At 39.8% G+C, this 16,258-nt stretch overlaps 2 protein-coding genes across 2 annotated transcripts; one reads left to right on the top strand and one right to left on the bottom strand.

Moving 5' to 3' along the window:
- Positions 1–295: 295 nt before the first annotated feature.
- Positions 296–6,782, top strand: LOC308383156 (sodium- and chloride-dependent GABA transporter 2-like; the record flags this gene model as incomplete). Its single annotated transcript, XM_080860763.1, has 14 exons — positions 296–467; positions 698–832; positions 985–1,125; positions 1,432–1,510; positions 1,792–1,924; positions 2,481–2,615; positions 2,719–2,822; positions 3,261–3,385; positions 3,609–3,721; positions 4,080–4,217; positions 4,759–4,861; positions 5,696–5,796; positions 6,069–6,239; positions 6,660–6,782. 14 exons carry the CDS (start codon positions 296–298, stop codon positions 6,780–6,782), a joined length of 1,773 nt encoding a protein of 590 aa, XP_080716889.1.
- A 2,627-nt stretch (positions 6,783–9,409) lies between these two features.
- LOC308381184 (interferon-induced GTP-binding protein Mx3-like) lies at positions 9,410–14,502 on the bottom strand (the record flags this gene model as incomplete). The annotated part of the gene is made up of 12 exons (XM_080858706.1): positions 9,410–9,634; positions 9,750–9,932; positions 10,914–10,990; positions 11,160–11,318; positions 11,769–11,901; positions 12,180–12,302; positions 12,824–12,902; positions 13,129–13,327; positions 13,485–13,623; positions 13,726–13,880; positions 14,028–14,165; positions 14,304–14,502. The coding sequence occupies 12 exons, from the start codon at positions 14,500–14,502 to the stop codon at positions 9,410–9,412; spliced, it is 1,809 nt and encodes a 602-aa protein (XP_080714832.1).
- Positions 14,503–16,258: the final 1,756 nt, after the last annotated feature.

Genomic DNA, 16,258 nt, shown 5'->3' with positions numbered 1-16,258 from the left:
AACAACAATATGTACCTAAAATAATATGAAGCCAAGAAAACACCAAAAGGATAAAAGATGTAAGTACAATTTGAAGGTAATAGGAGGGCTAAGTAACCCCTCTTATGCACCCACTAACTTATGCAAAAGTCTTTAGGTTGGGAGGACCGAAACTTTCCCTTGTGTACCTCCCTTACCCCACCTCCATCCCTCCCTCCCATGGGCTGCCTAGCTTAAATACCACCATCCACATGTTCCTTCACAACAGAACCATCTCAACGACTGCACGCTGCCTGGCCAAGTGTCCATTATCACCATGACCATCAAAGGCAAAGCAGAGGTCATTCCTGACAGAGATAAACAAGCAAGGATACACAGCAGAGGCAACTGGGGAAGCAAAACAGAATACATCTTGACCGTCATGGGGGCTATTATCGGGCCCGGCAATGTGTGGAGGTTTCCTTACCTGTGCTATAAAAATGGGGGAGGTAAGTGCTTTTGGAGATGCCTGTGGGGTGGGTGGGTGGCTGGAGTGATCCACTATGTTCTTTTTGTTATTGGCTAGCCATGTGCAGTCAGAGTCTGTGTGTACCTGTACCTGCCTGTTTCTTTTCTTAGTTTTCAAGGGGGGGGGGGGGGGGGTTGCTGTACTAAAAGGAAGACATTATCAATGTGTCATCAGTAATGTGATACTGACGTGATAATTCTTCCTCCTCAGGTGTGTTCTTCATCCCTTACCTGCTGTTCTTGTTCACCTGTGGAATTCCTCTCTTCTTCATGGAGACGGCTCTGGGCCAGTACACCAGTCAGGGAGGGATCACCTGCTGGCGCAAGATCTGCCCGCTATTTCAAGGTGAGAGACAATGTTTACTTATGATGCATGTGGACATAAAAAGAAGGAAAGTAAGTGAAAGAAGGAACAACAGATATGTCAGGTATAAATGTTTTAGCACCTACGTCTTTTGGCCTAATATTCACAGGCATTATTGTTTTCTTTCCTCCTAGGAGTGGGTTATGCCAGTCATCTGATCATCTGCTTCAGTGCCACCTCATATATTGTGATCCTTGCGTGGGCATTCTACTACCTCTTCTCCTCCTTCAGTGCTGAACTACCCTGGGTCAACTGTGACAATATCTGGAACACTGGTCAGAGCCACTTGCAAGATGTTGTCCCTGTACAATGGAAACCATACCTTAAATGCCTGAAAAAATATTGATATTCATAAGATTATTATTGAACTTAACAATATATTCAATTATGCAATTTCCCTGAAACTACATCACCCATTTATCTGAAGTTTTCCAACTTTTTTCATGAATCTGTTGTGAAAATGTTATTCTTTTCAGATTATACATAAATCTCATATTACCATAAGAAGTGGCTAAAATGTTCAGGGTCTCTGTCTTGTAGAAGTAGGGTGTCCTAATTTCATGTTCTGTTTCTCTGCTTAGACTCCTGCATGGCCTACACTAACTCTTCAAACAGCAGCGCCACAGCCAATGGGACGCTGCCAGTGGTGGAGTTCTGGCAGTAAGTGGCTCCACACTCTGAATCTGGTTCAAAATAGAATGAAAGGTTCCTCTTACCGTCATTCACTCAGTTCTCCTCGATTGTTTACTTTGTAATGAATACATTCATTTTTCTCACTCTTCTTTGCTTCTTTCCCTCAATGTCTCCCTCTCTCTCCCTCTCCCCCCCCCTGTATCTCTCTCTCTCTGTGTCCACTGCCACCCATCCCCCTCTGTCTCCATCTTTTCATGCCGCCCCCTGACCTCTCTCTCTCTCCATCACCCCACTCTCTGCTCTTTCAGGAACGGGGTATTAAACATATCCAATGGAATAGAGGAACTGGGGAGTGTGCAGTACAAGCTGGCGCTATGTCTTCTGCTGTGCTGGGTGATATGTTACTTCTGTGTGTGGAAGGGAATTAAGTCTTCAGGGAAGGTAAGAGTTTCATGACATTTTACCTTTTTAGAAACAATATTTATAATATTTTATATTTTATATCATGATTGCTAGATGTTCTCCCATTCAAAGCTCTGGCATGCCAATCCATACAAGTGGGACTATGACTGTAAAGTTTGTGTGAACAGCATTTGATGGGGTTATTCTTCGCAAAGGGAGATCAATTCTCTTCAGCAAAGAAAACAAGTCCAGTGAGGTGTGCTGACATTCTTTTCACATCATTCCTAGATCTGATCTGTGCGATGTGATGGTAACAGAACACAGCTCTCCCACAGAACTTAAAACAATCCCCTGGATAGAACTCCATCATTATATATGCATGCCAGAGCTCTGAATAGGAGAACATCTAGCAATCATGATAGAAAATATGAACTAATTGATTGATCATCTACCTGTCCAACCCAGATATTTATGTCCTTTTTAAAACCTTCAGACAAGCAATATTACTGACACAACAGTGAGCATTGTGATTGATAGTTTTGTTTGGATGAGCAACCTGATCTCTCTTGCTATAGTAACATTGTTTCCTTGTCAGGCTGCATATTTCACGGCTACATTCCCATACGTTACCCTACTGGCTCTGTTGTGTCGTGGCGTCACCCTCCCTGGCGCCCTGGATGGCATCATCTACTACCTTTACCCCGACATCTCACGCCTGGCCGATCCACAGGTTTGGTTCCATTTTTAAATCCTGAAAACAAGCTATTTTAAACCAGGTTACACAATGAGTAGATGTGTATTGTGGCTAAAAAATGGTTATTTTGTGGCTTAAGGTTTGGATGGATGCAGGCACGCAGGTCTTCTTCTCCTATGCCATCGGCTTGGGCTTCCTCACGTCCCTTGGCAGCTACAACAACTACAACAATGACTGCTACAAGTAAGTGTTGGAGGGCAAATATCATTGAAAGGAGTTATTAACACCGACATTACAGGGTTAACGTTATTAACAACGACATTACATGGTTACAGTTATCAACACTGACATTACATGGTAACAGTTATTCAACGCCAACATTACATGGTTACAGTTATCAACACGACATTACATGGTTGCATTCTTCAACACCACCATTACATGGTTACAGTTATCAACATAGACATTACATGGTTATATTCATCAACACAGCCATTACATGGTTACAGTTATCAACACTGACATTACATGGTTACAATTATCAACACTGACATTACATGGTTACAGTTGTCAACACTCACATGGATTTGACATGGTTAAAAATGGACACTGTGGACATTAAAAGTGAATATTGTCAACACAGATGACACTGTGGACATTAAAGTGATGATTTTTTTTCAGGGACTCGTTCGTGTTGTGTCTGCTGAATAGTGGAACCAGTTTCATCTCCGGCCTTGCCATTTTCTCCATACTGGGGTACATGACCCATGAGCAAGGTGTGAACATTGCAGAGGTGGTGGATTCTGGTAAGTGCACAAACTCATTTCAATTAAATTTGATTTATGCAGTGCCATTTACACTGAACATCTTCTCAAGGCACTTCGTTGAAACCAACTCCTAAAACAAAGGAGCTTAGTAGAAACATACCTACCTAAACCATACTTAATATCAGCCTCACTTTGAGTGACTCTTTTTGTCTTGTGTATCTTTAATTTAGATTTAGAACTTTCTGTTATGTCTGTGTTACAGGTCCTGGACTGGCATTCATTGTGTACCCGAGGGCAGTGGCCACGATGCCTGTGCCACAGGTCTGGTCAGCTTGTTTCTTCATCATGATCATCCTCTTAGGCTTGGACAGCCAGGTACAACTCTCTCTTCCCTACCACTTGATTGGTCTCTGAACCTCTGTTGACTCTTCCCTAACCTCAATGCAATGCAGGTGCTAAGCTAGGTTATAAATATAATAGATAGACAGGTGCTAACCTAGGTTACATATACTGTATGATAAATAGACAGGTGCTAACCTAGGTTACATATATGATAGATAGACAGGTGCTAACCTAGGTTACATATATGATAAATAGACAGGTGCTAACCTAGGTTACATATATGATAAATAGACAGGTGCTAACCTAGGTTATATATATATATATATATACGATAAATAGACAGACCCTTCCCTTTGTTCTAATACACATGTCTCTGCCATGCCCTTGTTAGTTTGTAGGCCTGGACTGTCTGATGACGTCGCTAGTGGATATGTTCCCCTCTACACTCCGCAAAGGCTTCAGACGGGAGCTGCTCCTGCTGGCCATCTGCACCGGAGCTTTTCTGTTCAGCCTTAGCTTAGTGACACAGGTGAGGGAAGAGCTGGTGTTATGTATGTATTCTATACATATATACACACATACAGTGTGGACACATTAATTTTCTTTATTTTATTTTTTTTATTTTTTTCTACTTGTAAATTAATACTGAACACATCAAAACTATGAAAGAACACATATGGAATGGTGTAGTAAACAATTTTTTTTATTTTTTATTTAAACAAATCAGAATATGTTTTATATTTGAGATTCTTCAAAGTAGCCACCTTCTGCTTTGATAACAGCTTTGCACTCTCTAGGCATTCTCTCAATCAGATTCATGAGATAGTCACCTGTTGGACCTGTTCATATTTAAGGATCACTGTGTAATGGCATATAGTCTTTATCTCTGTTTAAAGAACTGTTCAAATTTAATTGTAAAGGTGTTAAAGGAAGCCAGCATAAAAAGGCAGAACTCCAAACCAATCATTCTTAAGTGTAAATAACTGTCTGGTAAACGTATGGACTGTGTCCTGTTATTGTGTGGTGTGGTGTTTCGATTTCTGAGTTCCTGTCTGTTGGGTGTTTGGTAGGGGGGAATGTACATCCTCCAGCTGATGGACCATCACGTGTGCAGCGGACCTACCCTTCTCATCCTGTCCCTCTGCCAGTCTTTCAGCATAGCCTGGATCTACGGTCAGTTCAGCCCTACACCCACTCACGCCAGAGGGTCTACCTCAGAACTCTGGGCCCACTCAAACACTGTTCTTCTGCACCTATTTCATTCATCCATCCATCCAACTGGATTTTTTGGTGGTTGTCTCCAACTGCTTGAATTGCTACTGTCTTTAGTAGCAATTCAGTAATAGTGGTTTCCACAGTAAAAGAAACAGTAAACTGGTGAATTTATTAGAAGTACTGTTATTACTATTATCTACTGCCATGCCAGGGAAGAATATGTACATAGCACATAATGTATAAGCATATCATAGCATGGGCTTTCAATTCTATTCAATTGTATTTCTTCAGTGACATTCAAAAATAAGCATTGCGTCAAGGTGGAACAACCCACCTCCACCCAAAAACAAGTCTATTATGACAGTGGAAAAGAAAATGTCCCATTTCCGTTCAGAAATGTGCATTTGAACCTGGTTCACACAAGGGGGGATAACGGAGAGAGGAATCATCACCTACAACATTGAAGATTATCACTTATCCTACAAGTCAGCTACCGTCACCTATCCCACGATACAATACATATCATGATATTTGCTGTAGGTACAATTAAAATACATCATGCTACATCACGATATCACTATCCCTATCATAAAACAACACATAAATAAATAATTGGATCATAATACACACAGTCAAAGTATCGTGAAAGGAAATATGGTTAAGTAAATGTCAAAGTAAAAGTAAATACAGATTGTGAACAACAGCATCACTATTCAATGATACTATTACTATTACATAGTCGTATTGGGACAGCTCTAACATTTGAACTTTTTTCACCTCTTTTTCAAACAGGTGCTGAACGTTTCTATGGCAACATAATGGACATGATCGGGTACAGACCAGCGCCTGTGATGAAATACTGCTGGCTCTTCATCACCCCTGCTGTGTGTATGGTAAGGGTCATTCTATCTCCACTTTAACATTCCATTCTGGAGTCCACTCTGTGGAAAGAATTCCCACAACTCGGCTTGCATTTTTGTGTTCCCTTACACAGTATTTGCTTTTTTGGCTGGGTCATGTCACCTAGGAAAAGCTGAAGGAATGCTGTTATTGGTGGTTAAAGCCAATACATGAACGGACACAGGAAGCAGATCATTTGTTATTTGCTGATGAATGAATGTGTCCACAACTCCACTAACTCCCTCAACCTTCCTCTTGTTCGCAGAGCACTTTGATTTTTTCCATTGTGAAGTACTCTCCTCTGAAGTTCAGCAACACATACGTGTACCCCTTCTGGGCCAACGTCATCGGCTGGTTCTTAGCCACCATCTCTCTTTCTCTCATCCCCCTCTGGATCATCTACAAACTGTATCTGGGCAAAGGATCCCTGAAAGAGGTAATTTTAAGCATTTTATACGTTATTTTTTCGGTATTTTTTCATAGTTGCCATTCAAAATTTTAGGCAAAGGTAACAAAGTACTATTGATAATTCAACCGCAGGCCAGGCTGTTTTCAACAGATGAACTAGTTTGACACCAACCACCCTCCTCCCCTTGATAATACCTAGCATGATTAGATGGGAAATATGACATGAAATATTCATGCTGTCTCATGTCTTCCTAATACACTTGAAGCTTGGTCAAAAAAGAAAACAGATCCTTTAAAAGTTTAATCGTCTTATAGTATTATTAATATTAATATGAAATGTATAACAAATTCAGATTCCCTTTATGTTGGTTGTATTGGTGCTCTATCATGGTACATACAACTCTCTCCTTTCTCTACAACCCTCTCTTTTCTTTTTTCTTATCTCCAGCGATTTCTCCTGCTATGCCGTCCAATTGATGATCTCCCTTTGAATCACCAATACAAACCAGCCACCCTTCACCTAACGGTTTCATCCAATGGTGTTTCTGCAGTGGACAATATAATGAGATGAGGCTTTTGAAGGCTTTTTACAGGACTCTTTTTACTATTGGACCATTGACTATTGGATAAGATTTTGGCAAAACTACAAAATGTCCATCTGAGGAATAATAGATCTGACAGAAGAAACCGATCTAGTGGATGTGGATCTTTGATACATCAGGGTCATACATACGAGACTCATCAGCTCCTGGGGTTTGGTTTGGTCAAATTGCAACAGTGTTGTCAATACCTGGTCCAATAGCCACTACCTTATTTTTAATGTTAATTTAATTTTCAATTTAGATGTATTTTTATTTGGCTGTTAATTACATTTTGTGTCTGATGTGTTGCACAGACATAGGCTGTATAGATGAAACCTGTATAGGCCTACATCCACAGCATGCTCTGGTCCCGTAAGATGCTCAGACCAGTCATGTTTAATAATGGCTCCAATAACATCACACAACGATGTATTACAGTGAAATCTGCCTTTGTTTATATTTTAGAGAAGTTATATTTTTTCAGTGATGACGAAATTGTTGCATTATTTTATAGTCTGCCTCAGTGGTGTTACTATTTTGTGTGGGCCTCTGCAAAAGTTTGCCTTGAAGTATTTAAGTATTTGTCTTCCACTCAACTGGATGAAGTCAGATCAGCAATTTAGTTAATCTGTGCACTGTGTGCACAATCAACATCGGTTCATTCAACTAGTATACGTCACTTGAGATAATAGTAGTGTGATCTTCGCAGAACCATCTTCACAGAACACTATGTACCTTAAACAGTTTATAATGTATAAAATTGTATTGTAAACCAGTCAATTTAACATTGGATTTATGCTGATTTTGCATGACCATTATGCTATTAAATCAATTATTTCAGTAAAATGTACATTCAGTTGTTGTCTATTGTACATCAAATCCTATTCAATTTCACTGAGAAATACCAAGCAAACATCATTATTCCTTTTTGATCAGTATCAAAACAATGTAACTTGTTACATTTAATTAATTCTTTATACTTCTGTTTCTGAATGTTTTCAACTGAAGTTCCGAATTTGTACGGGTCCTATTTTAACAATTTAAATTCTCTCTCTATCTGTTCATTTGTCACTGTATCACCATTGGTGTTACTCACATTGTTGACATCACTGCTCTCGTTATCATCCAGCAGTGATGATGACCATGGCTGTATCATGCGCGTCGTCAGTGCAGGTGTCAGTGTACCAGATATGGGCAGCTGTGGTGGTACATGATGGCTCACCGTTTGTAGAAGCAAAGCAGACAGGGCTAGTTGGTGCTGCAGTAGCTGTTTTTCTGCTAGCATTAGCTAAACTTGGCTCAGCAGCACTTGGAACATTATCAGATGAGCTTGAAACATTATCAGAAATGTCTTCCTAGAACCTATAGGGGGCAGTAGAGAACAGGGTGTGGACCTACTCCGCACTCAAACCTCGGCTTGCAGAATGGTCAAGAAGCACAGGACTTTTTCTTTTTTGACCTTTCAAATAAAAAATCCTGACCGGAAAATCTTTGACATTCTCATAAAATTGCATATGCTTAAATGTGCTATCATGTTGGATGGAAGCTCAGCTACTGACTGACACACAGCTAGCCACAGCCAGCCCCTTCAACTGTTGTCCAACCACTGAGGTCTCTGTTGCAGTGATAGTGTCATGAACCCTATTCTAAGCAGCCTAGCCTGCGCTTGAAGTGCCACCCATACAGAGATGTGTGTGGTCATGTGTGCTCCTGTCTGAAGTCCTCCTCCATTTTAAGCAGGAGACAGCTCAGCTGTGTAGGCCTGGGTGAAACTGTTTACAAAAGATTCCTCTTTTGATCCATACAATTCATAATGCTATAACCACGTCATCTTAAAAGAAATAATATAAATATCAACATGGAGGATTTTTAAGCAAAACAAGCACCAGTCACAGCTGTCACAGAGAAGAGAACACATTAACCCGGCCTATTCCATGATGAATGCCACAACTGAAAATAATGATACAAACTAAATCATATGTTGCATGTGTTTAAACTGTAACAAGCAACATGTGACCAAAATGGCTTGAATTGGGGTAACATTTAGCGTGGAGGATTAATTGAATGCAAAATGCAGGATTAATTGAATTTAGTTTATCAATTAATTTCACCTTATTACAACTGATGTATCAGCTGCCAGGGTAAAAATGAAACGTACAGAAGATCTGGAGTTGTTTTACTGGCAGTAATCATATCCAGGGGAAGAGTGTTATTGATTTGATCTTGTCTTTTTAATCTGTACATTTCCTCGTGTTTTAACAAAACACTTGGACTTAATTTACCTGTGATTTTACTTGACCAAGGTTGGGGTGATTTCCTCATGTGACACTGTTATGTGGTTATGTCCCATGATGCAAGAATAACCCACACAGTTCCTGACTAAAAAAAGTATTCATGAACTGATACTCTTACAGAAACACATGCACAGAACAGAGAACTTCTTTCTATTGACTGTTGTCATTGTGAATACTATATGGGCTTTTCCATGTATGAGAAATTCAAGGTATTTTTGCGTAAAGAAATAACAGCTGAACAACTGAAACCCACAACTGTTCTTCACACCTCAATTCACCGTGACCATAAACATCAGCAGGGATGTGGAACGATCCTGATCTCTTCAGGAGAAGTAACTGAGCTTCTCGTTAGCGAAGCGGAGGCGCTCCATGCGGTTCTGCAGCTCCTTGCGGCGATGGCTGCACTCCGTGTCCTCGTCCAGACACTCATCCAGGTTGGCAGAGTCCATGAGACCCAGCACATTGAGGCAGAGAAGGTGCGCTGACTCGTGCAGCAGGAAGTGCTGGATCAGCATGGGGATCTGGTCTGCCAGGCGCTGGACTACAATCTGAGAGGATGGGTCAGAGAGAGAGAGAGAGAGCAAGTTTCTTCTCAGATCTTGAAACTCAAGTATCATTTGGTGACACTTTTTCAAAACTATTTAATTCTTTGTGAGACTCTACCTCATAATATTCTTTAAGAATCATCGGGTAATTCCCCCTGCTGTCCATTTCAGCATATTTATCACCAATTCTCTCCTTTAAGATGCTATCCTGTGTGTAGACCAGCTGCTCCATCTTGAACTGCTCATCGATTCTCTCCTTCACTATGGCCTCCTGTTTCGCCTGGATTTCTTCTATTTTTTTCTATCAGGGAGTGATGACATTTTTGTGTGACGAATTTTTGACTTTTTACCCACCAGAGACCACCTCAAAATATGAATGATTCATTTATACAAATAAAGAAGCAGTGTCAGCTATCAATACATAATTCTAATATAAGTTTAAAGTCTTTACATATTCCACAGAATTGGTGCCTTAACAGTGGATGGCTGCTAAGATGAATGCTATTCTGCAGATTCAAGATAAGTGTTACGAATTGGGGTTGGGGTGTTGAACTCAAATGCACGACTCAGACACAACAGGAGTAGAATGAGAAAAAAAGGTTTACTGTAGTGTCCAGGGTTCGGTACACGGTTAAGCAGTCCAATGACAGGCAAACAATCCAAAAGGGCAAGGCAAAAGAGAAGTCGAAAAACAGTCCAGGGTTGGCAACGCGAGAAAACTTAACAATAACTGTGAACACGGAGGAACACTGGGAACACTGGGAAACAAACACGCAACATTTACGACGAACCAGCAACAAGAGACAACACAAGGACTATATATACACACAAACAGATAACAAGGGACAGGTGAAAACAATCAAGGCAGGGCAGACAAAGAGACACAGGTGGACTAAACAAGGGGAATTAACAGGGCACAGGAGAAACCAATAAGACAAACAAACCAGATGATAATTGGGAACAGGTGAGGGGTGGAGACACGGACAACAACAAGGGCACATGGCAACACAAACAAACACAGGAAAGCACATGGTGGAAAGCACATGGTGGGAACAAGGAAGCACAATGACAGACAAGGAACAAAGATCACATGACACACAAGGGAGACAAACTAATAAACAGAACAAGCAGAAGAACAAGGTGAGGGCGTGAGGAGACAGACCCGAGGAGACAAGGGTAAACAAACACAAATGAAGAAACACGTGAGAACACAAGGGATACATAGGGAAACAAGACAGGGACAGAGCACAGACCTTACAATAAGTGAGTAAGTCATAATCACCACTGAGAAGCGTCGGAGGAAAGGATAGTTTGAGAAGGATGCTCTTGAGGTTTCTGTAAACTGCACTTGGATGATATCTGGAAGAAAGCCTTCATGATCGTGATTCATTTCCAACAAAAAGAAAACAAGGCAATGCATTTCAATTTCGAAGAGATAGAGAATTGTAAAAACTAAATTGAAAAAAAAAAAAAAAACACAATGCACACCAGTTGGTTGTGATGCATAGAGGAGAAAATAAATAGTAACCTTTGATGCTGTACAAAGTTGCCAGGGCAGGTAGCTGTTGTTCCTTCACCAGTGTCTGTACCGTTTTGCCAAAGACTCGCCAGTCACTAAAAGCAGGTAATTCTCTTCCTCTAGACTGAGCATCATAGTTTGCAACAACTTCCTCCACTTCTTTGGCAACTGTTATTGTACATTTTCCATTTTTTTTAGGTCAGCATATTAATTGATACAATAAGTCCTCTTATTTAGTTCCATGCATTATAATGTGTCAATTGATAACCGTTATATTAGTAGTACGTCCATGTGTTTTGTCATGTACTGTACAGTTACAGTACCAGTCAAAAGATACTACTACCTCAGACTACCTCATGATTGAGAGAATGCCAAAAGCTGTCATCCAAGCAAAAGGTGGCTACTTTGAATAATCTTAAATCTAAAAGATATATCAAATTTAAAGTTATGTTATAGTTTTAAAGTCTTCAGCGTTAATCTATAATGTATAACAGTGAGAAAAAAGGAAAACCATTGAATGAGAATGTGTGTTCAAGCTTTTGACTGGTACTGTACTATTTGTTATATTTTTGTAAAAAAAAAACTTTGTTGTTTAATAGAACGGACTCTGGCACTTACATAAATCTTTGCTTGCTTCAAGGGCATCTTTAAATTTGTTAAATTGGCAACGAAGGTTAATATACAGGTTTTTATCATTGATAACTTCCCCTGACACCAGGCTCTTGATCTTGTCATTGAACTGTGATATGATCTGTAAAGAAACAGCAACATTAACAATAAACTGTAATACTGCAAAGAATCAGCCCCATTTATTGTAATAAATAATAAATAAATAAATAAAATAACCCATATACTGTATTGTACTGTAACTAAACTTTTTATACGTAGATTATATTTTGCAAACTGTGATGTCTTTTGAAACTTAAATGTAGTAAATGCATGAAACCAATGATACAGAATTAGTTAACTAGTTAAGAACTTTTATTCCAACAATCAAAACTATCAGTCTCCTAATGGACCATTACTCACATCAATAAAGAACTCTTTCTTCAACTGGGGATCCTGAGGGGGACCTCCCTTGTGCTGACCCAAGAGTGTCTTCACATCAGCTAGCTTCATATTCACCTGATGAGACAATCTTGGAAGAGAATCCTGACAAATTCACAGACAGACAAACACACACATACACACTGTGAGTGTCACCGTGACTCGCTGGAGAGGAGTTTGCTGCTAATGCGGGGTGAACTCCCCCACCACAATGATTGGGTCCGGGCTCCCCCGCATCAATGTTTGGACCCAATTGAACCAATTTATCCAAATGGGCTGCCCTGTTTTAAGAGAGCCTCATTCCAAGAGGAGGGGGTGGAGAGACAGGCATAAGGAAGCTTTTGAGAGAGGCATTGGAGGAGCACAGTGAACTATTGGACTGGCATAAGAAAACACTTCCCTGCTATGAGGTGAAGATTGATGTATCTAGATGTGTAGATGCAGTTTTTGTGCTTAGTTACTGTGCCTTGTTTTTGTGCCTATCAATGCTGCATATCTTTTATACCAAATATTTATACATATTTTGTGTCACAGTATACAATTTCCACAATTATAAAACTCTGTCCATCCACCATATGGTGTGTCTGCTGTTGTGAATGACTCTGCTCTTCAGCCTCACTACTCACTTTGATATGTGTTACCAGCTCACGAGTCAGTTCGGCAGCAAGGAACTCAGTTGTGGCTTTCCCCTCATTAAGAAGAGAGCTGTGAGTTGATAATGAAACTGTATTTAATTCAATTGCTCTCATGCTTATCACTTAAAAAAAAAATAATCACAGTAAATAAGACATTTTTGACACAGCAAAACCTCAGTAGGTCTACTAGACATTACATACCTAAGGTATTAAGATTAGTCATTCTTTATTCATTCTCAATAGATACAATCCTCTCCATTCTAGAGAAAGCTACGGATGGAAGAAAAACAACTTGCCTAAAAGAATCGTGATGTTTGAAAAAATCCTTCTCCATCCTGGTGGCTTCAGCCAGGGATATCTTGTCATAAATCTGCTGCTGCCCCCGGCATTTCACCATCATATATCCCTTTCTGAGCGGGATAACTTGGTTTAGAGCAATGGCTAAAATGCTTCCTTCAGTTCCATGATCCACAAGGTCTGGCTTTGTCAGAATGCCTGCACATTGAGAAAATACAGAGTAAGAAATAAAACTCCTTAATAATATTATTCAATTCATTATAATGAAATGTAATGGGAGAGAGAGAGAGAGAGAGAGAGAGAGAGAGAGAGCGCAAGAGAGAGAGATAAATATCTTATTTTACAATGTTCTCACCCAAAGTCCTTTTCCCTTCTGGATCCACTTCCTGGGCCATTCTGAGAGCTTCAGTGGTTGCTATGTCAACATTACATGGAACCACCACCAAGTTGATTGTTTCACTCTTCTCAATAAAGTGCAATATGAGCTTTTTTATCTTCATGAGAAACAAAATAAAAAAACATAGTCCACAATCAGTTTGCATGTCTGAAGGTTTTAAGTTTTAAAAAAAAAATACATTTACAAAATTCTTCTTTACCTGGACCGAAATGTCTTCTGGTTGACCTTGCACTGGAACTCTGGTGATCCCCGGCAAATCAATCAGAGTCAGATCACAAACATCGGGAGACCTAATCTCCAGATGAATCAGGGTACTACAGATCCCAACGCCCTCTCCTGCCAAAACATCCTGGGCTTTGGGAAAGATTGAGGTGTGGAAGTTGAATTGTCAGCAAAATGCATTTCCGTTTGATTTTCAATATCATTAACTTTTTAAGGTTTTCAAAAAATATGACAGTATCCTATTGTTACTGCCCTCTGAACCCTTCATTGTTATCTCACCATCTATGACATGGCCCTCAACCAGAGAGGGGTCATCAAATTCGATAAGCGTGTCTTTGTACTTGATGATGGCTTTCCATTTCTTTCCTGGATTTAACTTTCTCAACTTCAGCTCCAGTGGGCATCGTGTGACGATACCTGAAGGAGAAATAGCCATGGCAATGCTTCATACAAGTCGTAATGTAGTTACTAATGAGATATATACATATATATGGGATATCTGTACTGTCAATCAGAATAAAAGCATCTGCTAAATGAATGAAACTATCTTCTCACCGCTGCCTCTGGGGAGTCCTACTCCAGACAATGCCTCCAACACGGAGCTCTTCCCTGAGCTCTGGTCTCCGATCACAGCGATTGCCGGCAGGGCCAGATCCTCATCAATTCCCATGAGACGGAGCGTGTCAATGACGTCTATCAAAGGCCGAATCTGCGCATCCCAGTGGTTGTGGAACACACCTTCAGAATGCGCCATCTTGAGTTTGCCTTTGCCTCATACAAAGAAGTAGAGGATCGTGGCCACCTTGCTGAACTGAGCTAATGGAAGAGTCTGTGTTCAGTGGCTGCTTATATAGGGCGTTGTCAGCAGCTGCAAAACAAACCGAAAGGTACATTTGTAGGTCAACTGAAGTAGAATATTAAATGCTGTCAGCAGCTGTTAAGGCAATAAGGTTAATTTTTAACTCATTGGAACATTGGAACATCATAATGATGATTATAAAGCAGGTTAATTGCTTGTCTCCGCCTATCTTTGGATATTGCCTTTTCACCCAAAAGGCCATACAACCTGTTAAGGTTCATTTTACTTCACTGTCATGACAATAGATTTTATAGAATAATGTGGCTTTTCATTATGCTTGTGAGAATTAGACACATTCTCATTTAATGTTATCACAAGGTTGTTCATGAAGAGAATATTTTTCAACAGGACATTTTTAAACTTCGGATAATTGCAAATTATGAGGAGATTTTCTTGTAAAAAATATGTTCTTAACATTTTCATTTTGAATGGACACCTGTTTATAACATGTCAGAAACAAACAGCATAATTATTCCTATGTTTTTTAAATCTCCAGCTCACATGAAATATTATAAAAAGGCAAACTCTTCTAACAAATACTATGACTTGTTCTTTCAATTTATCTTTAAACAACAGGAAAAAAAATGTAATCAGCCATAGCATTGCTTCAGGCAGGCCTTGGTGCTTACTTCATCAGCTGACAGTGTGCAGATTCACCAGCACCAACCACAATTGCTCTCTATATTAAGGTGGGTGATTAAAGCAGTTCCCCTCTTGTCCTGCAACACCTGCCACTTCCCCAGCCTCACTTCCTCCAGGGCAGCAATAAGGTGTTTTGTTCCAACAACCTGTGCTAATTACCTGACAGGAATGCAAAAACCTGTGCTAATTACCTGACAGGAATGTAAAAACCTGAGCTAATTACCTGACAGGAATGCAAAAACCTGTGCTAATTACATGACAGGAATGCAAAAACCTTGCTAGCTGGTGTCTCTTGGTGATATAGTTGTCAATGCAGTGCTGTAGAAGCTTCACTTTTTCTATGTTTGTTTGTTCCATGTATGTTTATTTGTCCTTCACTGGACCGTATACCAGCAAACAAAAATAATTGTTATTTAAAAGTTGCAAACTATTTTCAATCACAGAACTTCCCACACTCTGTATACATGCACAACGGATGTGTGCATTTTTATGAGATAAATATAAACTCACGGCTTTTATGAGCCATTATCTTTGCTCCTTTCCCTTGTCACAATAAAGGGCCTGTGAAAGCAGCATAAAGGTGATATCATTGTTGGGTGTTCTACTTAAGCAATAAGGTGAGAGAGGCAGTACTGTATCGTTTATAATGTACTGTTCAAGGGTGTTCAAGGGTGTTGTTAGGCCCGATGCGTACGCGTACACGTGTGTATAGCATTTCAGTAGGCTAGAAAAAAAGTCCCCATATCTGTGGCATCAGACAAACAGCATTGGAAACCAGGGACGTGCAGTGAGGTTCGGAGCTGGTGAGGCACATAAACCGGAAGTGATTACGTCATTTTGAGCTCTAGTTTAAACTATATATATATAATATATACATGTAAATATGTCTATGGTTTTAAAATTGTCATCTGATCAGAACTGAAAAAACGTTGTTTTATTGTCTAATACCATTATTTTCAAACGATTGTTTTTTTTATTGTATTATGATGAGTTATTAATAACATATTAA

Source organism: Sprattus sprattus, assembly GCF_963457725.1.
Source record: "Sprattus sprattus genome assembly, chromosome: 2".
NCBI lineage: Eukaryota > Metazoa > Chordata > Actinopteri > Clupeiformes > Clupeidae > Sprattus > Sprattus sprattus.
Note: the sequence above shows the minus strand (reverse complement) of the source record. Positions and strands in the feature narration are given on the sequence as shown.